This window comes from Megascapheus bottae, chromosome 7 (genome assembly GCF_031878675.1).
Source record: "Megascapheus bottae isolate mThoBot1 chromosome 7, mThoBot2.hap1, whole genome shotgun sequence".
NCBI classification, from domain to species: Eukaryota; Metazoa; Chordata; class Mammalia; order Rodentia; family Geomyidae; genus Megascapheus; species Megascapheus bottae.
The window spans coordinates 71100427-71126278 of NC_143515.1; the positions used below are offsets into that span (position 1 = coordinate 71100427).

A 25852-nucleotide genomic window follows, 5' to 3' on the forward strand; every position below is an offset into this window, starting at 1 on the left:
CCTGTACCCCTACCTCAAGGGTTTGTTCAGGACCCTCACACTTGCAATAGAACAATCCCACTTCAGGATCTAAATGTGTGGGACAGAGATGACATCTTACTAGACATTGTTTCTAACATTTCAGGACATGGTTAAAGGCATTATGCCCATTGTGGACAAGTTGCTCAATGAGTTGAAATCCAAAGAAATCCCAGAAGCCAGAGCTTATCTTCGCATCTTGGGAGAAGAGCTTGGCTTTGTCAGGCTCCAAGACTTCCAGCTCCTGGGAAGGCTGCTGCTGAATGGTGCGCGGACGCTACAGGGAATCCCACAAATGGTGAGTGAGCCAGGCCCCACACAAGGGGCCATTAGCTGGGACTTTTCCTAAATATCCAAGACACTTTTAATATTCTGGCCCCAACAAGCCAGAACAAGTGCTTCAACTGCCTTCAAAGACACAGGTTTGTTTGAATTTCACTGAAGACAATTGTTGGTACATAAGAAAAAGCTAGCATTCAGATATAAAGCTTCTCATCGTAGCAACACCTTTTGAGAATAGTACTTTGATCTTCTAAGAAACAGTGTTATATGTACCTTTTTCTTCCTAGCTACAGGTTCCTTTTGATATCAAAATAACACAATGATTATGAAAGAAAGAATTTGGCAAATTGAAATATTTGTTATAATTTTTATTATCAGTTTACCACTAAAGGAGAAACTATATTTTTAAATGGTCCCTATGATTTAGATGAATAATAATTCTGGCTTTTCAAAACTAGATCTCAGACCAGGAGTTTAGCTTCCTGGTAGAGTGTTTGCCTAGCATGCACGAAGACCAGGGTTCGATTCTTCAGAAAAAAAAGCCCGAAGCGGTGCTGTGGCTCAAGTGGTAGAGCTCTAGCCTTGAGAAAGCCTAAGGACATCCCTGAGTTCAACCCCAGGACTGGCAAAAAAAAAAACAAAAACAAAAAACTAGATCTCAAGGGCTAGAATACAGCTCAGTGGCAGAGCACTTGCCGAGCGTAAGTGAGGCCTTAGGTTCAATGCTCAGCATTTAAAAATGAAGAAAGAAGAAGAATCAGGTCTCAAATTATTTGAAAGAAACAAAGACCAATACATACTAACATTTCAGTAGCTCTTTGTTTTCAACACATTGATTTCACTATAATATACTTCAAATAAGCTCTCACTTAAGTTCAGGTAAAATAAAAGAGAATTTTAAGCCATGTCATATTGCCACACACATTACCTAAAGTTCACGAATTTCTGAGGCCCAGAAGTATTCCCAAGTGCCTTCAGCACTGCTTGAAATGATGTGATATTCAATCCAGAGCAGCTTTCTATACCCTAATGCATTCCAGTTGGTAATAATTAGCCTGTATTGAACAAACTACTGAGCTAACCAAGGCATGCTAATATCCTCCTTTCATGATCTGATGTTTGTGAGGTTGTATTCACCTATTTATAAGGCTGATCTGAATTTGATCTCTTTTGTTGGATTTATAGATCGCAAAGGCCATGAGGGAAGGCTCAAAAAATGACTTATTTCTTCACTATATTTTCGTGGACAAAGCCTTTGAGCTCCCCACTGGAGTGGGACTGCCACTGCAAATGTCTTTATCGGGAATCATCACACCCGGGACCAAGGCTGAAGTAAAGCTGGAATTAGTCAAGGTAAGAATTTTATTTATGTTGATCATTAACATAACCAGTGATTATATAAGGGGTTTCTTATGCACATTTTTAGAAAGTTTTTCTAGTTCAAACATAGTCTGTTATGTGAAAGTTAATCATCACAGTCTGGTGCCACTGATTTTTATGAAAAATTTTGGAGTACCACAACCATGTACCACCTCACCACCTGTACTTGGGGTACAGCAAGACTCAGCTGTTCCCTCAGTGAATGAGTATTCCTGTCATCTTTCTTTAATCCAGTTTTGCCCAAAGTACTTTCTCATCCTTGGTAATATAGTCTAATAATTTAGTTCTTCTTCCTTCCAATAAATCATAATAATGTTTCTTGAGGTATGAGTATTCCAGAGGTACTTGCCCAAAGATGGGAAAATGTTGTTGACCTGACAGCTCAACCAAACTGAACAGGTTGTTTTTTGATTGACAGATGCAGGCTGAACTGGTAGCAAAGCCCTCTGTATCTGTGGAGTTTGTAACAAATATGGGCATCATTATCCCGGACTTTGCTAGGAGTGGCATCCAAATGACTACCAACTTGTTCCATGAGTCAGGCCTGGAAGCACGCATGGGCCTGAAAGCTGGGCAGCTGAAGTTGGTCATTCCCTCTCCAAAGCGGCCCATCAAGATATTCAGTGCCAGGTAATTCTGACAGCCAGTGCTGCATGGATTGTTGAAAACCTATCCTGGCTAGGATAAACAGCTGATTCAGAGCACTCTGGTCCCAGTGAAACAGAGAAGTGGGGAGGGAAGGGTCCAGGTTACAATTTTTAACCTAGCCTAGACTTAGACACACGAATTGCTTTTTATTCTTTTGATACCTGATATTCGAAATTGTTTCCAAACCATTCTACATTGAGACTTAAGTAGGATATATCTGCTAGTCAATAATTACTAAGAAATGGGGCTTTATCAAGGATTTTTTTTAACTTTTCAGGTTGGTTTTATTGTGTTTTCTGTTTGTTTTGAGAGTAAAGAGACAGTAGCTGTAAAGAAATCCTTTTTGGAAAATGAGCATTATTTTCCTCCAAGACAAATACCAAAGGACAAACTGATTTGTGGTAGATCACCTCTAAATCACATCATTATAGAATGCAACCTCAGATGCAAAGTTCTATTGTCAATAATCCTCCACTCTAGTTGTAACTTAGTTTCCATATTTTGGACATATTCTTTTAGAAACAGAATTTAATTGCCTACCATGTACTAAGTGTGTTAAATAAGATACACAAGGTCCCTGACCTTCTTCTATAGGGAAGACATGCCATTAAGGAAACAATAGTGACCAGTGAGGACCAGGTTCAGGGAAGTATTAGAACCATGAAATCGGTGGTCACAGAGCCTGTGGGAAAAAGGGAATGACTTCTGAACCAAGTATGCCTGATCTGCTATCAAGAGTCATACCAGTCATCGAAGAGAGAGAGGACAGAGTGAATGCCTAAGCATAGAAAATAAATCATGTTTAATTGCCTGAAGGAAAAATAAAATAGTTGAAGGAGCCGAAAAAAAAGTGTAATATAGTAAAATGTACAAGGAAAGTGAGTGAGATAGAATGGGGCCAAGGTAGCACAATCAGCCCTGAAAGCTTAAAAGAATTTGAACTCTGCTGAAGATGAAGGAGCTGAAAAGGAGAGTGCAAGAACAATGAGGCTGGTATTGAAGCTGCTGGTAAGGAAGCCCAAGGAGAAAGCAGTTAGGAGTCTGATACAGACATAGAAGGGTGAGAACTAGCTGAGGACAGTCAGGAGTAGAAAGAATGAGGAGATGCTAGAAAAGGCAAGGAGGTAAACTCATGAGTACTTGGTGACTGAACAGACAGATATTGGGAAAAATAAAACTAAAAAGGAAAGTAGAGACCACACAGAAAGAACTGCTAGTTTAGCAGAAAGTGACTGGATGACCTTACGAAACAACCAACTAAAACTATCTAGGTAGCAAGTGAACCCTACAGGTCGAAGTCCAGTGGTGCAGGGTAGGACATGAGAGATGAGGACAGGAGTATGGAGATTACAAACAGGTAAAATAATAAGGGGAATAAATAATGAAGAGTAAAAAGGAGGGGCCAGAAATCTAGGAGAAAAATCAAGGTTGGTAAGGGCCATAGAAATCAAGGAGCAGCCATAATACAGGACACAGCCTAGGCAGACCACTGCTGGCACCAGGGCTCCTGCATATCCACAAAGTGTGGCTTCAGGCCACATTTTTTTCATATATTTTTATTGTAATTAATAGAAGGGTTACATTGTATTCGCCAGGTACAAGGTACATTAATTCACATACATTGATACCCTTCTCATGTCTTGGTCCCCATTTCCCTCCCCCCGACCCACATCCCTCATCTTGTTTCCCCCCCTTCCTTATCCAATTTCAAATAACCAAATACAAATTTTGAAGAGTGGCAATCTCTTCAGAGGCCAGAGGTTCTGACACCTTAATCTGAACTTAAAGGAGCATCTCTACTGAATGCTTCTGCCAGTCAAGGAAGACAAAGCCTAGAAATTCTGATCCAATTTAGTAGCAAGATCAGATGATCAAAGCATTCATGATCAGAACATAGTTCTGTGAGAAATGTGATGGAAGAATACTGAAAGAGCAAACAGCCTGTTGACTGTGAAGAAGATAAGGAGGGCCAAGAAGAGTAAAAGAAAGATGTGTGTGGAGGGGTAAAGGGAAAAGAGGCATGAACATATTTAATGCTGGTGAAAAGAAGCTAGAAGGGAGGAAAAAATTTCGGAGGAAATTTCAGAGAAATACGGGGTTCCTCTCACCCCACATCATGGAAAGGAAGGAACACACCTAGAGTCAGCCCAGGGATCCATCCATCCGCACCTCTGAGCCTCTGACTCCTCTGTAAAACAAGAACCTTGCTCTTACTGTGATGGGAGTTGCAGATGACACACACATACAGAACTGTATACAAGGTCAGAGACAGGCCAGTCCTGGGGATTGTCAGTCATATTAACATTCTTCCTACTATTATTTGTTACTCAGTAAATAAATTAACATGAGGTGGGTATAGACAAAGGAGAGATAGAAAGGACACAGGGGCAAGTGCATGATACTATTCAGAAGTGTTCATTTTGATTCTTGACCTGAAGATAACTCAAATTTTTAACTTTTCCAGCAACACCAAGCATTTGATCTCTACCACCAAAATGGAAGAAATCCTACCTCGCACTGACAACATACAGACCTGGTCAACTTGCAAGCCTTTCTTCACTGGCCTGAACTACTGTACCACAGGCACTTACCCCAGTGATAGCTCCATGGAGTCTGCCTCCTCCTACCCACTGACTGGAAGCAGGTAAGAGATGTTTTGTGCCTGGCCAGCATCTGCCTACCTTTTACATTAAGGAGGGTCACAGGCAGAGAAGAAAATGTCAAGCGTTGTAGGTGTGTGTCATCAGCCTTAGGGACACATAATATCCTATGGCTACTTAAAGCAGTTGTCCTCTGGCCAACACTGGGTATATTCTCTGTTCCCTTTATACAGTTGAGGAGGAGGCCACAGCAGATTCTGATTTTGCTCCTAATCTGATTTATGAGTTACTGAGTCTCCAGACTCATTGGTATGAACTGCCTGGAACTCACCACTGTGCTCAAAGCTTCTGCCATGCTTTGAGATTCGTCTGCACCTCTGCACTGTCAGTGCACATTCTCAGTGTTGTTGGCAGAAACAACTAATTCCTCTTAGCCAGATGCCCTGAGGATCCTGAGATCCGCCCTTACTTTGGAATATGGGGAAACTGAAGGGAATCATAAAGGTCATTAAGAGTTAAGGGTAAAAGTGAAACATGTTAATATAATGCCTTGAGTCTTTGGGGGACATTATTACCATCCTGAAATCTCTAACACTATGCACTATACCGTATTTAGATACGAGTTGGAACTGCAGCCTTCAGGCGAGGTAGAGCAGTATGCGGCCAGCGCGACCTATGAACTCCAGACACACACGAAAGCCTTGGTGGACACACTGAAGTTTGTAATTCAAACAGAAGGTGAGGAACCAAAAATTAGACTGCTTCTTTTCTGTCCTGGGTGTCAGGTTCTAGATTCATTAGGCAAATTGATTTGGTCCAGTTTACTTACCTGGTACCTAATTGAGTGTCCAGTAAGTATCAAGCCTCTTCTAAGAGCTGAGGCTAGTGTAGTGAACAATGAAGATTCAGTCTTTACTTTCATAGTCAATAATCATACAAGTAATATGCAAGATGCAGACTCTTTCTGGGGAGAGAAACAGCATGGACAGGTCTAAGAGATACTAGGAATGGTAGAAACATGAATAAAATTGATTGAACAAAATTTCACTGATAAAGTGAACATAAAAAAGAGACCTGAGGGAGGTAAGCAGATAAGCCATGTGGAAAGAGAGCTGTTGGCAGTGGGGCAAGCAAGTACAAAGACCAAAAAGCTGGCACATCCCTTCCATGATTAAGGAAAAGGAAGGTAGCCAGGATGGCGGAAGAAGAGAGACCACAGAGGGAAGAAATAGAAATTAGAATCAGAGAAGAGGAGGTGGAGGAAAGATGGTCTAGTTGGCCATAGTAAAAACCCAAGGCATCTGTTTTGAATGAGCTATGAAGCCATGGGAGAGTTTTCACCATTTGATTTATGTTGGTGTTGAGAAAACATTGTCTAGAGTCAGGGACAAAATTGCAATAAACCAGAGGGGAGATGATGGTGCTTTTGTACTACAGTGGTAGAAGAGATAGATACATCTTGAAAAATAGTTCTTACATTTCCCCAAACACTCTGAGTACTCCCCACCTCAGAGTCTTTGCATGTCAGATCCTCTGCCTAGAGTGTTCCGCCAAGAACTCAGCATGGCCCTGCTCATCTCTTCATTATGGCTCTACCTATTTGTCTCTTGAACAGAAAGAACTTGTCTGACTATCATATATAATACAGTACCTCCTCTATCACTTATCTTTTTGGCTCATTCCAGTTTCACTCTTCTTCTTGACATTTGTTACCATCTACCTTAAGACTTGTTTATTAGCTATACAATCTATCCCCAAGTAGACAGCAAGCCACACAAGAGTAAGACAGCTCCATGCCAAGAGCAATGCCATCATGGAATAGCCTGTCTGTGAACACTTGCAAAGCGGAGGAGTGTGTGCCTACCACAGAGTTTAAAATATACGAGGAAATCCTGAACTATGCCCTCACTTGAACTCATTGAGTACTTGGGCTTCCACAGCCTTTTCTTCTGTGTCCTTTTCCTAACCATGTTTCTTGACACCCCTCTATGCTTTTTCAGGGGTGAAGCAGACTGAGGCTCTGATGATGTTCAAATACAACAGGCGGAGTAGGAGTTTATCTAGTGAAATCCAAATTCCAGATTTTGATGTTGACTTTGGGACAATCTTCAGAGTTAGTGATGAATCTGCTGAAGACAAAAAGTCTTACAAACTCACGCTGGACATTCAGAGCAAGAAAATCACTGAAGTAGCTCTCACAGGTCATGTAAGGTAAGGAAGGGTCACAGTGACCCACCAGAGCTCTTCCCATTGTTACACCAGACAAAGCAGGGCTTTCTGTGCTCTGTGATCTGAGTTGCAGATGGATCCCTCAACATTCTGCTGGATCTTCCCGTCACTCATCAGGCACTTCTCATTTACTGTGTTGAGTGCAATAAAAAATTATCTTAGTCCTACTTTGCTGTTTTATAGACAAAGAAATGGTAGGTTGGAGCAGTTTATTCACTTGGCCAGAGGCAGAGAGCTAGTAAACAGCAGAGCAAGATGGAAACAGTTTTTAAGCTTTATTTGTCCTTACCAAGTTATGAATTTATGCTGTACTTTGGTTTCCAAAGTTAATGAATTTGCTCTATCTATTGTAATGTCTCTGATCCATGTATGTACCCTTTTTTAATCAACAAAAATCAACCTAATAGTTGAATCATTTGTATCTCCTTGGAGTGAGTAGGCACACTCATGAATATCAACTGATTTCCTTTCAATAGTTACAACAGGAAGGGAGAAGGCAAGATCAAAGGTGTCATTTCTATACCCCGTTTGCAAGCAGAAGCCAGGAGTGAGATCCACAGTGACTGGTCCCCCACCAAACTGCTTCTCCGAATGGACTCATCTGCTACAGCTTACGGCTCAACAATTTCCAAGAAGGTGGCATGGCGTTATGGTATGTGTTCTTCCTCCCACTGGAACACTTCCAAGAGCACTGTGTGTTTGAATGTAACCACTGAATAGTTATGAACTGACCTAGCATCACTGATAACTCTATATACATATGTGCATTTTCAGATGATGAGAAAATTGAATTTGACTGGAATACAGGCACCAACATAGACACCAAAAAAGTAGCTTTCCATTTCCCTGTGGATCTCTCTGATTACCCTAGAAGCTTGCATCACTATGCCAACAGTCTCCTGGATCACAGAATCCCTGAAACAGACATGACTTTCCGACACATGGGTTCCAAAGTAACAGCTGTAAGTATGAATCAGCCAGCAAAAAATTATATTATTATAAATGCTAACCATATCCTGCTCTGAATTAGATATAAGAGACATACAAAGATGTATGAAAGAAACATTGTGCATACCAAATGAATACATTTCCAAGCAGATGAGTGTGCTGTCCCTAAAGGCATCAAAAGAAGCTAGTAGTAGAACTGTATTCTAATATTCATTTTATAAACTAGGAAGAGATCAATGACTGATATTCAAAATTCATGTTTTTGTAAATATTTGGCTTTCAGTGTATCACCATGCTTGATAATTTACCAGTCAAATATGATTTATTAGCTAATGTTGACTAAACTTTGAGATCCAACCAGACCTGACAGTTGCTCTAAATGTGTCCCACCATTTTGTAGGCAACAAGCACATGGCTTCAGATGGTATCGCGGACTCTTCCTTATAGTCAGACTTTGCAGGATCACCTCAGTGGCTTAACAGAGTTGAACTTCCAGAAATTGGGGCTGCCAGATTTCCACATTCCAGACAACCTCTTCTTAAAAAGGTACAAGTAAACACAAAGAAGTTCCTTAAATCATGCAAATGGAAATGTTTACCTAGCATTATTTAGACTTTTGTAACATATTGGAGGGGGGGGTGTTCACCAGTCTGGGGGCTTGAGCTCAGTGCCTAGGTGCTGTTTCTGAGCTTCTTTTGCTCAAGGCTAACACTCTACCACTTGAGCACTACTTCTAGGCTTTCTGAGTAGTTAATTGGAGATTTCACAGACTTTCCTCCTCAACCTGGCTTAGAACTATGATCCTTGGATCCTGAACAGCTGGGATTACATGTATGAGACACAAGCACCCAGCTTGGAACATAAATGCTTAAGGAAATAATTTAAGTGCATTAAGGAGAAGAATGACTATAACATAAATGCTGTGGCATTTCTACATTATTAAACATGAGGTCCTTATGTGAACATTAACCTAGTCAAGAAGCTAAGGAAATAATTAGGGGATTCTGGTTCTTTCTTTTTAGGAAACTTTATTCACTACAAACCATTCAGATAAATACAAAATGTATTCCTTTTTTTTTTCTTTTTTTTTTTTTTGGCCAGTCCTGGACTCAGGACATGAACCCTGTCCTTGGACTTTCTCAAGGCTAGAGCTCTACCACTTGAGCCTCAGCACCACTTCCAGCTTTTTTCTATGTATGTGGTACCGAGGAATTGAACCCAGGTCTTCGTGCATGCTAGGCAAGCACTCAACCACTAGGCCAAACTCCCGGCCCCGACATTCCTCTTTTTTCTAACACAGCAAGTGCCCACTTTGTGTCAGGTCAGGATATACGAGTATCTGGTTTAACCGCAAAGACTCCAAAAGGGACTGGGGAGCTTACTGACTGTGGGCTTTGTGTTGAATGAAGGGTAAAACAGAGCAGAGAATGACAGCAGTTTTCTAAGAGATGGTCAGTTGAGAGATACAATTTAATGCTAAGAGTAAAGTCAGATGCCAAATAGCCCTATCCATATCTATACTTACACAAATATGTAATACTCTGATGGACTTATTTCAGGAAAATAGATCCAACAGTGAGCTGAAAACAATGGTCTTTCTACGCTGATTGATATGTGTATTATCCTTAAATTTGAAAAACTAAGTGTTGTATGTTAAATGGGCCCTTCTGTGGAGCAGCACACTGAATTAGGACAAAGACTACCAAGGATAAAAGAGTAACAGTCTAAAGCCCGGCACAGTGTCTCCTGCCTGTAATCCTAGCTACTCAGGAGGCTGAGATCTGAGGATCAAAGTTCAAAGCCAGCCCGGGCACAAAAGGACCTGAGACTCTTATTTCCAGTTAACCTGTAGAAAAGGGGAAGTGGAGCTTGACTCAAGGGTAGGTGATAGCCTTGAGCTGAAGAGCTCAGGGCAGTGCCCAGCCTAAGTTCAAGCCCCATGAACCCCCCCCCCAAAAAAGAGTAACAGCTTACTGGATCCTGGGACCTCCCTTTGCTGCAGACATTTTACAACCTTAGAACTGGATAGGACCTCCGTGGTCATCAACCATTCTCCTCCGAATGTGGGAGTTTTGGAGAGGCAGCATCCAGCCCCCTTTGTAGTAATACAATAAATTATTTATTTACTTATGATAGTCAAACCCTGCCATCTGGCTTTCTTTTTAATGCATGATCATAATAACCTCTTGCATGTGTAGTCTTATAGTTTCATTTGACACCCATCTGTGCGGGGTCAGAAGAAAGGGCATTATTATTTTTAATATACAGGTGGCATCATTGAGACTCAGGGAAACTACTTCACAAAGATAACATCACCAAGTAGTGAAAGTCAAAACTATCATCCAAATTTACCAATTTACATACCTATTTCTTTCCACATACCAAGTTGCATCAGTTAAATTTAGTAAATATACATTGTGTCTCCACTAGGTACAAAATACTAAAGTACATGAAGTGAAAAGATAAACTACACAAGGTGTAATCTCTCCTCCCAGAAAAATGGCATGCAGACACCAAATAACTAACTATAAAGGCAGGGCCGGGAGTTTGGCTAGTGGTAGAGTGTTTGCCTGGCATGTACAAAGACCCAGGTTCAATTCCTCGGTACCACATACATAGAAAAAAGCCGGAAGTGGTGCAGTGGCTCAAGTAGTAGAGCTCTAGGCTTGAGAAAGTCCAAGGACAGTGCTCAGGCCCAGAGCTCAAGCCTAGGACTGGTAAAAAAAAAGCAGAATATAGACATTTTTTACATGTGTTATTGCATCACCATAAGAATGAGTGAAATCATCTGTGGCTTCAGTGGGAAGGCAATGATAATAAAGTGAGGTTCTTAGAAGTATTTGAAATAGGTTGACAGGTAAAGGAAAAAACAAAGGGATTCAAGCATGGAAAGTAAAGCAATTAGGCATGTAGAGTAGTTCGGGGGTGGGGCAGATATTTAGGTTTGAATTTTGAATTCTTGATGTCTGACTGTGGGGACATTGTTTTTGTTGTTCACTTCAGTGATGGCCGGGTCAAATACACCTTGAATCAGAACACTGTGAAAATTGAGATCCCTTTACCTTTTGGTGGTAAATCTTCCAAATATCTAAAGATGTTAGAAACCATCAGGATACCAGCCATCAACTTCAAGTCTGTGGGAATCCACCTGCCAGCTCAACAGTTCCAAATGCCTACTTTTACAATCCCTGAGTTATACCAACTGCAAGTGCCACTCTTGGGTGTTCTAGACCTCTCCACAAATGTCTACAGCAACTTGTACAACTGGTCTGCTTCCTATACCGGTGGCAATACCAGCAGGGAACACTTCAGCCTTAAGGCTCAGTATCATATGAAGGCGGACTCTATAGTTGACCTGCTGTCCTACAGTATACAAGGTAAGCTCCACTCAAGTCCAGAGAACACAGGGCAAATTGACAAGAAGAGGCTGCTTCAGGGAAGGAAGAAATTACTCTTCCCAACAGATACTTTTCTTTCTACTTAGAAGTTTCCTCATGCATTCAAGTAATAGAAATATTTTCTAAACATTATATATATATAATGCTCAGCTAGGCAATTACAGAAAAAGCAGTTATATAAACTGTAAATTAAAATTCACAAATGTTATAATGGGCACATAAGATACACTAACGGCTTCCTATGTACTGATGTTATATAGTATGTGTACATTATAGTTAAGGAGACTATTGATCAAGTGATTCAGACAAATGAGACCTTATTATGGAGAGACTTTCGACATAGACATTGATTTGAAAATGTCACTTTATAACCATTGTCTCTCATTTTTATTTCAGGATCTGGAGAAACAACGTATGACTATAAGAATATATTCACGTTGTCAAGTGATGGGTCTCTACACCATAAATTTCTAGATTCAAATGTCAAGTTCAGTCACGTGGAAAAATTTGGAAATAGCCCAGCCTCAAAAGGTTTACTAACGTTTGAAGCATCTAGTGCCTGGGAATCAAAGATGTCCACTTCAGTTCACTGGGACTCCAAAAAGAAACAAGACATGTATGTCAAAGACATCAAGGTTGACGGACAGTTTAAAGCCTCTTCGTTCTATGCCCAAGGTGCATACGGCCTGGCTTTACAGATGGATTCTACCACTGGCCAGCTGAATGGAGAGTCTGACCTGAGGTTTAACTCCTCCTACCTCCAAGGCACCAACCAGATAAAGGGACAGTACCAGGATGGCATCCTCTCCCTTGCCTCCACCTCTGATCTACAAGATGGCATCTTCAAGAACACTGCTTCCCTGAAATATGAGAACCATGAACTGATACTGAAATCTGACAGCAATGGGAAGTATGAGAACTTTGCTACTTCTAACATCCTGGATCTGACTTTCTCTAAACAAAAAGCATTTCTACGTTCTGAGTATCAGGCTGATTACAAGTCCTTGACATTCCTCACCCAGCTTTCTGGATCACTAGATTCCCATGGTGTCGAATTAAATGCTGATATCACGGGCAATGACAAAGTAAATAGTGGTGCTCACAAAGCAACACTAAAGATTGCATGGAATGGGTTGTCTACCAGTGCAACAACCAACCTAAAATACAGTCCTCTCTTGCTGGAGAACAATCTGAATGCAGACCTTAGCCTCTCTGGGGCATCCATGAAATTAACAACCAATGGCCGGTTCAGGGAGCACTATGCAAAATTCAGCCTTGATGGAAAGGCTGCCCTCACAGAGCTCTCACTGGGAAGTGTTTATCAGGCCATGATTCTGGGTCTGGACAGTAAAGATGTGTTCAACTTCAAAATCAGCCGAGAAGGACTAAAGCTTTCAAATGACCTGAGGGGTTCCTATGCTGAGATGAAACTTGACCATACAAACAGTTTGAACATTGCAGGTCTATCCCTGGACATCTCTTCCAAACTTGACAACATTTATAGCTCTGATAAGTATTATAAGCAGAATTTTAATTTGCATCTGCAGCCCTATATTCTTGTAACCACTTTAAACAATGACCTGAAATACAGTGCTCTTGATTGGAACAGCAGTGGCAAGTTACGGCTGGAACCCCTGAAGCTCAATGTAGGGGGTAACCTAAAAGGAACCTACCAAAACAATGAAATCAAGCACATCTATGCCTTTTCTTACGCCGACTTATCAGCAAGCTACCAAGCAGATACTGTAGCTAGAGTTCAAGGTGCAGAGTTCAGTCATCGTCTCAACACGGACATTGCTGGACTAGCTTCCTCAGTTGACATCAGTACAACCTATAATTCAGACTCACTGCATTTCAGCAACATTGTCCACTCTGCTGTAGCTCCATTTGTCCTAACCACTGATGTACACACAAATGCCAATGGGATTCTGTCTCTCTGGGGAGAACACAGTGGGCAGCTTTACAGCAAATTCCTGTTGAAAGCAGAACCTCTGGCTCTTACTTTTGCTCATGATTACAAAGGATCTACAAGTCACCATTTCATGTCCAGGAAAATCATCAGCACAGCTTATGATCACAAAGTTAGCACCCTTCTTACTCCTGCTGAACAGATGAGCACCTGGAAATTCAAGACCCAATTCAATAATAATCAGTACAGCCAGGACTTTGAAGCTTACAATACTAAAGACAAAATTGGCATGGAGTTCACTGGGCAAGCCCTGACTGATGTCTCTATTCTAGACTCCCCAATTAAAGTGCCATTTTTACTCAGCGAGCCTGTCAATGTCCTTAACTCATTAGACATGAAGGATGCTGCTGACAAGCCCCAAGAATTTACACTTGTTGCTTTCATCAAGTATGATAAGAACCAAGATGTTCACACTATCAGGCTCCCATTCTTGAACATCCTGCCAGACTATTTGGAAAGAAATCGAAAAGTCATCATAGCTTTGCTGGAAAGTATACAGAAAGAATTGAAAAGCATCAACATTGACCAAGTTGTGAGAGAATACAAAGCATCCCTGGGAAGCCTCTCACAGAAAGTTAATGCTTATATGAATGATTTCAATTGGGAGAGACAAGTTACCAGTGCCAAAGAGACACTAACCACTTTCACAGAAAATTATGGACTCATAGAAAATGATTTACAAGTTGTGTTGAATAATGCCAAAATCAATATTAATGAAAAACTCTCTGAACTTCAGAAATACATGATTCAATTTGATCAGTATATTAAAGATAATTATGATCTACATGATTTTAAGATAGCTATTGCTAAGATTATTGAACGAATCTTTGAAAAATTAAAAATTCTTGATGAACATTATCATATCCGTGTAAATTTAGCAAAGACAATACATGATCTACATCTGTTTATTGAAAACATTGATTTTGATAAAATTGGAAGCAGTACTGCATCTTGGATTCAAAATGTGGATACCAAGTATCAAATCAGAATCCAGATACAAGAAAAATTACAGCAGCTCAGGACACAAATTCAGAATGCAGACATCCAGAAGCTTTCTGCAAAGTTAAATCAACAGATTGAAGCTGCTGATGTCCAAATGCTTTTAGATCCGTTGAGAACAATTAACTTTCAAAGAATAAATGGTATTATTGAGCATGTCAAATACTTTGTTATGAATTTTATTGATACTCTTGAAGTAACTGATAAAATTAGTTCTTTCAGAACTGTACTCCAGGAGTTCGTTAAGAAATATGAAGTAGACACACAAATCCAGATTTTAGTGGATAAATTAGTACATTTGGCCCACCAATGGAAGCTGAAGGAGACTGTTCAGAAACTAAGCAATGTTCTACAAGTTGAATTAGAAAATTACTATGAGAATTTGGGTGGGTTTACTGACAATGCTGTGAAGCAGCTTAAAGCATTGTCGCTTAAGAAATTCATTGGTGAAGTAAACAGATTGCTTGACCTGTTGGTAAAGAAATTGAAATCATTTGATTACCACCAGTTTGTAGATGACACTAACAATAGAATCCGTGAAGCAACTCAAAGAATCAATAGTGAAATTCAGGGGCTGGAACTACAAAAGAAAGCTGCAGCACTAAAACAGTTTATAGAAGACTGTCTAGAAGGAATAAAGGACGCCAAAATATCTGTACTCATTGATTGGTTTCTAGATGCAGTGAATCTCGTGAAAGATTATTTCCAAGACCCTCTGGAAGATCTACGAGACCGACTTTATCAAATAAACATTCAGTGGGAAATTGAACGATACCTGTCTCTGGTCAGCCAAGTTTACAATACACTGATCACTTACATTTCTGACTGGTGGGTTCTTGCTGCTAAGAACCTTACTGACTTTGCAGAACAATATTCTATCCAAGACTGGGCTGAAAATGTGAAAGCATTGGTGGAACAAGGGTTCGTCATTCCTGAAATCCAGACTTCCCTTGGAACCCTGCCTGCCTTTGAGGTCAGTCTTCGTGCTTTCCAGGAGGCTACCTTCCTGACTCCTGACTTCATCATCCCCTTAACAGATTTGAGGGTTCCATCGGTTCAGATAAATCTCAAAGCGTTGAAAGATATAAAAATTCCATCCAGGTTTTCAACACCAGAGTTTACATTCCTCCACACCTTCCATGTTCCTTCCTTTACAATTGACTTGGAAGAAATGAAAGTCAAGTTCATCAGAACCATTGATGAAATGCTGGGGAGTGAAATGCGGTGGCCGGTTCCAGACATGTACCTGGGAGATCTGATGAAAGACATTCCTCTTCCTGGATTTACTCTGCCAGATTTCTATTTCCCTGAAATTGCAATTCCAGAACTCACAATCCCAAACCTCAGCCTTAACAATTTTCCAGTTGCTGACCTTCACATACCAGAATTCCAGCTTCCCCACATCTCAGACACAATCACCATACCTGCTTTTGGCAAGCTGAATAGCACTTTGAAAATCCAGTCTCCCTTTTTCACATTAAATGCAAATGCTGGCGTACACAATGTAACTATTTCAGAGAACAAGGCAGAGATCACTGCCTCCATCACCGCCAAAGGACAGTCCAAGTTAGAAGTTCTCAACTTTGACTTTCAAGCAAATGCACAACTTGTCGAGCCCAAGGTCAATCCACTGATGCTGAAGGAGTCTATGAACTTCTCCAGCAAATACCTCCGAATGGAGCATGAGAGTAACATGCTATTTTACAGAAATTCCATTGAGGGAAAATCAGATACCACGGCAAGCTTACACACAGAAAAGAACACATTGGAGTTTAGTAATAATATGATACTCGAGATAAACAATCAGCTCGCCCTGGACAGCCGCACAAAATACTTTCACAAACTGAATATGCCTAAGTTTGACTTTTCCAGTAAGGCTGAGCTGCTCCATGAAATGAAGACACTACTGGGAGCTGGAGACTTAGCATGGACTTCTTCTGGGTCTGGCTCTTGGAAATGGTCCTGTCCCAACTTTTCAGATGAGGGAACACATGAATCACAAAGTGACCTCACTGTAAAAGGGCCTACTGCTTCCTTTGGATTGTCTAATAAGATCAACAGCAAACACCTGCGAGTAATCCAAAACTTAACCTCAGAATCTAGCCTCTTTGACTTTTTTAACTTTGAAATTAAGTCAGAAGTTGAATCTCAGCATGTGGGCCACAGTGTTCTAACTGCTAGAGGTACAGCATTGCTCAGGGAAAGTACCGCAGAGATAATCGGTGACCACAGTGCTCATTTAAATGGAAAAGTTATTGGAACTCTGAAAAATTCCCTTTTCTTTTCTGCACAGCCATTTCAGATGACAGCATCCACAACTAATGAAGGAAATTTGAAAGTTAGTTTTCCCTTAAAGTTGACAGGGAAGATAGATTTCCTGAATAACTATGCACTGTTCCTGAGTCCTCATGCCCAGCAAACAAGCTGGCAAGCAAGTGCTAGATTCAATCAATACAAATACAACCAAATTTTCTCAGCTACCAACAATGAGAACAGCATGGAAGCCTCTGTAGGGATCAATGGAGATGCCAACCTGGATTTCTTAAACATTCCTTTAACAATTCCTGAAGTGAATCTACCTTTCACAACATTCACAACTCCCTCACTGAAAGATTTCTCCATATGGGAACAAACAGGCTTGAAGAAATTCTTGAAAACAACAAAGCAATCATTTGATTTAAGCATGAATGCTCAGTATAAGAAAAACAAAGACAAGCATGCCATTCCAATTCCTTTGGGTGTATTTTATGCGTTTATCAATCAGAACATCAATTCAATGAACAGGCATTTTGAGAAAGTCAGAGACAATGCACTGCATTTTCTCACTACATCATATAATGATAAGTCTGACAGGTATGAAGTTGAAAACTCCTTCAACAACCCTCCCCGGACCTTTCAAATTCCTGGATACACCATCCCAGTTGCCAACATTGAAGTGTCTCCATTCACAGTCGAGACCTTGGCCTCCAGTCATATGATCCCCAAAGCCATCAGCACACCAAGTTTCACCATCCCAAGTTCTAGTTTCTCTGTGCCTTCATATACATTGGCTCTGCCATCCCTAGAGCTCCCGAGAAATTTACTCAAGCTTTCTCTGCCAGATTTCAAGGAACTGAGTACCACAGACAATATTTTTATTCCAGCCATGGGCAATATTACCTATGACTTTTCCTTTAAATCAAGTTTTATAACACTGAATACCAATGCTGGGCTTTATAACCAGTCAGATATTGTTGCCCATTTCCTTTCTTCCTCTTCATTTGTCATTGACGCATTGCAATACAAACTAGAAGGCACTTCAAGTCTCACGAGAAAAAGAGGGTGGAAGTTAGCCACAGCTCTATCCCTGAGTAACAAATACGTGGAAGGAAGTCATGACAGCACCATTAGCTTAATGAAGAAAAATGTGGAAGCATCAGTAGCAACGACTGCAAAAGTTCACTTTCCAATTCTGAGAATGAACTTCAAGCAAGAACTTAATGGAAATACCAAATCCAAACCAACTATCTCTTCATCCATTGAACTAAAATACAACTTCAGTTCCTCCAAACTGGACTCCATGGCGAAAGGGGCACTAGACCACAAGCTCAGCTTAGAAAGCCTTACATCTTACTTTGCCATTGAATCATCTACCAAAGGTGATATCAAGGGTTCCATCCTCTCACAGGACTATTCTGGAACTGTTGCCAGTGAAGCTAACACTTACCTGAGTTCCAAAGGCAGTCGATCTTCAGTAAAGCTACAAGGGACTTCCAAAGTTGAAGGTATCTGGAATCTTGAAGTAAAAGAAAATTTTGCTGGAGAAGCCACTCTCAAACGCATATACGCCATCTGGGAACACAATACAAAGAACCACTTACAGCTAAGGAGCCTCTTTTCCACAAATGGTGAGCATACAAGCAAAGCCACCCTTGAGCTTTCCCCATGGATGATGTCAGCCCTTGTTCAGCTTCGCTCAAGTCAACCCAATTCTCTCCTTGATATCTCTCACTTTGGACAAGAAGTGGCAGTGAATGCTAACACTAAGAACCAGAAGGTGAGCTGGAAAAGTGAGGTCCAGGTTCATTTTGGATTACTCCAGAACAATGTACAGTTTTCCAATGACCAAGAAGAAGCACGCCTTGACATGGCAGGCTCTTTAGAAGGAAACATAGGGTATCTCAAAAACATCATCCTGCCTGTGTATGACAAGAGTATACTGGACCTCCTGAAGCTGGATCTAACTAGCAAGAAACAGTATTTTCATGCTTCAACTTCTCTTGTATACACCAAAAACCACAATGGCTATCTTTTCTTTATCCCTGTGCAAGATCAGGCTGATAAATTCATTATGCCAGGACTGAAACTCAGTGATCTGAACTTAGATCTTGTTACCCCTCCATTCCAAGTCCCATTTACAGATCTTAAGATTCCATCCTACAAACTTGACTTGAGTAGAATTGAAATCCATAAGAAGTTAAGTACTTCCCCATTTACTCTCAACCTACCAATGCTCCCCAAAGTAAAATTCCCCAAAGTTGATGTGATAACAAAATATTCTCAATCAGATGATCCTTCGACTCCATACTTTGAGATAACTCTGCCTGAAACTCAGTTAACTGTGTCCCAGTTCACCCTTCCAAAAGGTCTCTCAGTTGGCAGTACCACTTTGGATCTAAATAAGGTGGCCAATAAGATTGCTGATTTTGAGTTGCCTACCATCACTGTGCCTGAGCAAACTATTGAGATTCCTTCCTTTAAGTTCTCTGTACCTGTGGGAATCTTTATTCCAGTCTTTGGAATACTGACTGCAAATTTTGGGGTGACTTCTCCCCTGTATAATGCCACTTGGAGTGCTGGTTTGAAAAATAAATCAGATCATGTTGAAACATTCCTGGATTCCACATGCAGCTCAACATTACAGTTTCTGGAATATGACCTAAATGGTAAGGAAAATGTTTTATCATTCCTTCCCCTGTTCTTCCCTTGTCATCCTCTATATTTTCAATGAATGTTATGAGAAATGATGATGTATTTAGTTCTGTATGTATGAAATGATGATGTATTTAGTTCTGTACCAAAATTTAAAGAAGGAACTAAGTAGATAGATAGCTAGATATATTGATTGATTGATTGATTCACACAGCTACCCTGTATATGGAAAATAAAACATAAAATATCTGATAGTCAAGAAGATTCAAAGAAAATACATTTTCTGTAATTGAGAGATTTTTTTCCAATCCTGGGTCTTGAACTCACTGTCCTTGGGCTTTCTCAAGGCTAGCACTCTGCCAGTTTAGCCACCAGTAGCACTTCCAGCTTTTTGTATCTATGTGGTGCTGAGGAATTGAACCCAGATCTTTGTGCATACAAGGCAAGCACTTTACCACTAGGTCAAACGCCCAGCCCCTGTAATTCTGTTTAATACTTTTTATTTACTTTTTAATAAAACTGGAGCTTCTGGTACAACTCATTGATAAAGACCATGATTTGCATGCATGAGATGCTGGGTAGGATCTGCAGCACTGCAAAAACAAAGAAAAAAATCAAAGTCTCACATTCTTTAGTCCCCAGGCTGACTTTGAACCATGATCCTCAGATCTCAGCCTCCTGAATTGCTAGGATTGCAGGTGTGAGCCACCATGCCCGGCTTACACTACATCTTATACATATAAGTTGAGTTTTGATTAAGAGAGAATTCTAGTTGTCACAATGTTATTTACTTAATGAATATAAAATCTTTCCTATCTAGTCATGGGAACACACAGTCTCGAAGATGGTGCGCTTATCTCTAAGACCAAAGGAACATTTGCACATCGTGACTTCAGTGCAGAATATTATGAAGATGTCAAATATGAAGGACTTTGGTAGGAAACATATACTGAAACCTCACCACTTTACAAAACCCTGTGATGTGTGTCACCCCTGTACCCCTTTCCTAACCACTCACCAACCTTTCTGCTTTCAGGAATGCACAGGAAAAAGTTCGCCTTGACATCACCAGTCCAGCATTCACTGATCTCCACCTGCGCTACCAAGGAAATAGCAAGAGACAACTATTCTTCTCAATGGCCTCCCCAGCCATCGGCACTGTGGGCCTGGACTTGAGCAGGGCTAACAATAGTGTAAAATGGGATGTCTACTTCCACCCTCAGGTGAGTCCCTTCCAATAGCACACACTCAAGAACAAGAGAATTGGAGCAGACACATTTAACCCAAAGAATTTCTTTCAGAGTATTCAAACCAGGTGAAAGGCAGTGGGCAAGCTGATTTCCTTCCCTAAGGAGCTATTCTTCAGAAAATATTATAATATGCCCTTTACTGAGCTTAATTAGTAGCTGCCTGCATGATATCATATCAGTTCTATTATTTTATTATTTCTCAACAAATCCAGACACATGAGAATTATGCCTCATTACCTATATCATTAGTAAACTCTGTTGTGCACATATTTCATTTTTTTCAAATTGTGTGCTTGAGGCTTCAAAACTCTACTCTTCAATAGAATATTCACGGAGATATGTCAAGTTTCTCTCATGTCATTTATAGGCTCTGCTAGGGTCAATCAAAAATGCCATTACCATGGAAAGACTTAGAAAAACTCATATTAAGTGAAGTAGACCAGACTCAAAGGAACATAGGCTCAATGGTTTCCTTCATTTGTCATAATCAGTAGAAACCCTGGGCTCTCCTAGCAGAGATTTACAATAGAGCAAAATCTAGATACATAATGCCATATAGTATGATGTTAAATGAAAGGGCCTCCAGGATATAGAAACAAAAGCCATATAATGAGTGGTTGTTGTCCTTAATGTACTATGTTATCTCTCATCTCTTTTGCTGTCCCTTGGTTATCTCATATGGTTACAGTATTTTACCTTGTTATCTGATATATTGTATATATGTTTATTTGGTTATTTGAAATAGGATAGGGGGGGAAACAAGATGAGGGGTGGGGTGAGGAGAGGGAAATGGGGACCAAGACATGAGAAAGGGTATCAGTGTTTGTGAAGTAATGCATCTGCTATCTGGTGAATATAATGTAACCCTTCTATTAATTATAATAAAAAACATATAAAAATGCCATTACCAAAGAAGGAGACTTAAAGCTAAAATCTCTCATAGTCTTGGAGAATGATTACTGAAGTTGGTACTCTAGATCTCTTCTGGATGAACTCCGTACCTTTTCTGTTTCTTTTCTACTTCTTTCCTTGAATGTACCTTTTCCTGCCTCTTCCCTCTTTCTGTCTCCTCCCTCCATGAATATATCTTTCCTTGCCTTTTTCTTCCTCTTCCCCACACCTCTTTCTCTTCATTTTTCTCTCCAGTCTCCCAATTTTCCCACGAAAGCCCAAATGTTAAGTGTCACTTTGTAAAGGACAAACACATCTTTCAATCTATTCTCGGGTATGTGACAAAGAAAAATTAACAACAGTGGCCTTTTTATAAACCATAAAGCAAACATATGGACTGGCATATGAAAGATAAACTCTTTTTAGAATATGAAATATCCTCTAATATTTTAACTGCTAATGAGGTTTTAGTGTAGCATATTATATAATCAGAGTATTTTTATCTGTATTGCCTTTCTGGTTTTAGTCTTCCCCAGATCAAAGACTCAACATATTCAAAACTGAGTGGATACATGAGAAATCTAGTAATGAAAATGAGATCAAGTTTAACTGGGAAGAAGAAGCAGTCTCCATCCTGCTAAGTTCTCTAAAAGACAATGTACCCAAAGCTACAGAAGCATTTTATGATTATGTCAACAAGTACCACCAGGAGTACACAGGACTCAGCCTGGAAGATGCTTCAACAAGGCTAAGAAGAAGCATTCATAACAATGCTGAGTGGGCCTACCAGGGGGCCATGAAGCAAATTGATGACATGGGTATGGAATTCCGGACAGCAGCCAACGGTACCACAAGAACGTACCAGGAGTGGAAGAATAAGGCTCGGAACCTTTACCAGGAAATGTTGGCTGAGGAAGGTCAAAGCACTTTCCACAAATATAAGCATAAAATGTTTGACAGCTTAGTACAAGTCAATCAGCAGTACTATATAGCATTCAGACATCTGATTGACTCATTCATTCATTTCATGAAGTTGAGATTCCAGCTCCCAGGGCAAGCTGGGACTTTCACTAGCGATGAGCTCTGCACTATGGTCATCAGGAAAGCAGGGAAGACCCTGTCCCAAGTATATTCAAACATCCATGATAGCTTAGAAAAACTACTTTCTTATGTTCAAAACCTGGTGGAGAAGTCTGACTTAATCAAAGACCTAAAGATTAGATGTCCTGTGTATTCAAGAACCTACAAACTAATTGATGTAATTGCTGAGTCTAGGGAATTGTTGGACTCCATATCACAATCAGTTCAACACATATTTAGTGATCTTCAATCTGTCAAGTTTACAGAGATATTAAGGAAGCTTCAGAGCCTTTTACAAAGAGTTTTCCAAGAGACAGAAGAAGAAATTAAATACTTACGGGATGTCACATTAACTAATCTCATTCATAATAGTAAAATGACTTTCAGTACATATATTCCATATGGTTTTAGATTCCTGAAAAAAAACTTATACCTTAACTTCACTGAGTTCAGTGAGCTTGTCCAAAGTAATATCCAGCAGGCTTCTCAGGAGCTGCAGCTATTCCATCAACACGTAAAGGCTTTTCGTGAAGAATATTTTGATCCAAGCATACTTGGTCAGGCAGTAAAATATTATGAACTTGAACAAAAGTTAGTTGCCCTGATCAAGTATATTGTGACTACCCTTACAGATTTCCATCACACATATTCAGCCACTGTGACTCACTTTGCTTCGCAATTCTCAATTCAAGTTAAGGAGTTCATGCTCAGAGAAACCCAAGGATATTTTAGCATCCTTGCAGATGTAGATGGAAAAGAGAAAGAGAAGATTGAAGAGTTTTGGAACACTGCTCAGGAAACAATGAAAAGCTGGTTTCTTACAATAAAGGAAATCATTTCTGATTACCACCACCAGCTCAGATCTAAATTGCAGGAGTTTTCAGACCAACTCTCTGATTACCATGAAAAATTCATTGCTGAGTCCAAAAGATTGATTGACCTGTCCATTCAAAGCTACAGCATGGTCGTAAGTTACATCATTGAATTACTGGAAAAGCTACGGTCAGCCACAGTCAGTGACGTGAACCCCTACATAAGCCTTATTCCGGGACAACTGACAATCACTTACTAATTTTTAAAAACGATCCTCATTTATTAATCTATTCCAATTAAGTTTACACATTGTAGGGGAGGAAATGCAAGTATGAACAACACTTTCACTGGAAAACAGCACAGGAGCTCTGAAGGTCTCTGAACTCGGAGGCTTTCCTGGCAAGTTAAAGAAAATCAGGGTTTGTGTTATTTTGTTAAACTTAGAGGAAGGGGGGAAGCAAATAAATGGATTCTTTATTGTGTATCATACAGCACTCAATATGCCTCATTTGTATTAAACAAGTGTGATAAGAGTATCAACTCAAATGTTCTGACATTCAAAAATCACTAGAAGAACAGATATTGTGATTCAAGTGGCAAGGAAGCAAAACACTTTGCCTCCTAAAAGAGGCAACTGCATACACCAAGTGGAAGGGGAAAAATATTCACAAAAATCATATACATAGTTAGTTTCATCATGTGGAACATCTCACATCTGTGCCATACAATTTTCCTCAACAGGCAGACAGTTGGACTTTGAGAAGGCATTTTATTTCACTCTGCCTGTTAGTATTGGAGAAGGAATGGCTGAGGCATCCCTTAGGAATTCTTCACAACAGAGATCCCAGAAGTCCCCCTGCATCTAATCTGGGGGACTCTAAAAAGGCACATTCCTTCCATGGCATAGAAGAACAAAAGGGAAGTGAAACCCATGGGGAATCAGAACCCCACTGAAAGTTGTGGAAAGTAGAAAGAGGGATTACAAGTAAAGGGCAGAATAGGCTAATCTGATCAGTGTGCAATATATGCATACACAAAATACTTTCTATTATGAATATACAATTACTAAGAAAAAGAACTTAGAGGTAATCTAGAAATCCTTCATAAAGTCTCTAAGAAAAGACCTATTTAGCCAGGCATCAGTGGTTCATACCTATAGTCCTAACTACTGAGGAAGCTCAAAGCCAGCCTATTCAGGAAAGTCTGTGAGACTCTCGTCTCCACTAAACTACAAAAAAAGCTAGAAGTGGATGCATGTCTCAGTATTAAAGTACTACTAGCCTTGAACAAAAGATGTTCAGGTACAGTTCTCAGGCCCTGAGTTCTCAGCCCAAAAACAAAACAAAATCATGTTTATCCAAAAGTACCTATGACATCCACCATTTTTTTACAAACAGCTACTTTATTGTCTTGATGAATCCCATTGTTACAGTGTACAAAAATTATTTGAAAAAAGTATACACACCCTACTAATACTTTATAAGGATTCTTCCATTTAGAAACTAGAAAGAGTCTGGCCAGATGGAAAACATGGTAGTATTGTACCTGATACTCAAGGTGTGTCTGTTGGATGATGGATGGATGGGCAGATAGATAGACTGATGGACCTGTGAATGAATGAGTCGATGAGGGCATCAGTTGTGAGGGCACCATATGAATGACTCTAGGTTTAGTTTTGCAAATTCTCCTGAGGAAGGAGGAGCAACAAGAATCTCTTGAACCTTTAAATTGAAAGAAGCTCTAGAATTATGGCTTCATCTAAAGATAGAACCTCATATTCCCCATGCTAATGAGCTGACACTTACATCTGGGGCTGAAATGAAGGGAAATAAGAATCATCAATTCAGAATCATACAGTTAGTCACACCTTGCCTGGCTCCCTAACGGCTATCCCTCCTGGGAGGTGCCACGCCCAGCTTGAATGTCTTCATCAAGCTGAAGAAAGTTGGAGAAAGAAAGGATTCTCTGGAGAGTTTAGACTCTACTTGCCCATTCTTTAATCTAGCAAGGGAGGAAAATAACAGGAAGAAGATTTAGCATCTTAGTCTCTTTTCTGCTGATATGAAAGAATATCACAGACTTGATAATTCATAAAGAAAAGGAAATAGTTTTTCACATGTCTGGAGGCTAGGAAGTCCAAAAGCAAGTGCCCACAAGAGCTTTTCATGTGATGTCATAGCATGGCAGAGGGACAAGCAAGATGCTCAAGACAGAAGAGAAAATATGACAGACTCCCCCCTTTAAGTAATCAATCATGTCCCTTGATAAACAGTCTTAATCCATTCATAAGGTCAGTGCCCTCACAACCTAATCACCTTGTAAAGGTTCCATCTCCTAATACTGATGTTTTGGAGATTAAGCTTCTACAATATAAACTTTAGGATAAATACAAAACCACAGTAATGTGTAAAATTATGCCATTTTGAAGCTGTGTAA

General features: G+C 40.1%; 1 protein-coding gene across 1 annotated transcript in view; it reads left to right on the plus strand.

Moving 5' to 3' along the window:
- Nucleotides 1-23901, plus strand: part of Apob (apolipoprotein B) — a 40057-nt gene extending 16156 nt beyond the window's left edge. Inside the window, exons 18-31 of the mRNA XM_090337587.1 lie at nucleotides 125-316; nucleotides 1486-1653; nucleotides 2099-2310; nucleotides 4793-4972; nucleotides 5545-5666; nucleotides 6929-7139; nucleotides 7634-7809; nucleotides 7932-8119; nucleotides 8506-8651; nucleotides 11109-11482; nucleotides 11900-19396; nucleotides 20203-20317; nucleotides 20419-20605; nucleotides 22050-23901. Coding sequence (XP_090193713.1) covers nucleotides 125-316; nucleotides 1486-1653; nucleotides 2099-2310; nucleotides 4793-4972; nucleotides 5545-5666; nucleotides 6929-7139; nucleotides 7634-7809; nucleotides 7932-8119; nucleotides 8506-8651; nucleotides 11109-11482; nucleotides 11900-19396; nucleotides 20203-20317; nucleotides 20419-20605; nucleotides 22050-23675 — 11394 coding nt within the window. The 3' untranslated portion in view covers nucleotides 23676-23901. The remainder of the gene's footprint in view (nucleotides 1-124; nucleotides 317-1485; nucleotides 1654-2098; nucleotides 2311-4792; nucleotides 4973-5544; nucleotides 5667-6928; nucleotides 7140-7633; nucleotides 7810-7931; nucleotides 8120-8505; nucleotides 8652-11108; nucleotides 11483-11899; nucleotides 19397-20202; nucleotides 20318-20418; nucleotides 20606-22049) is intronic.
- The last annotated feature ends 1951 nt before the right edge of the window (nucleotides 23902-25852 follow it).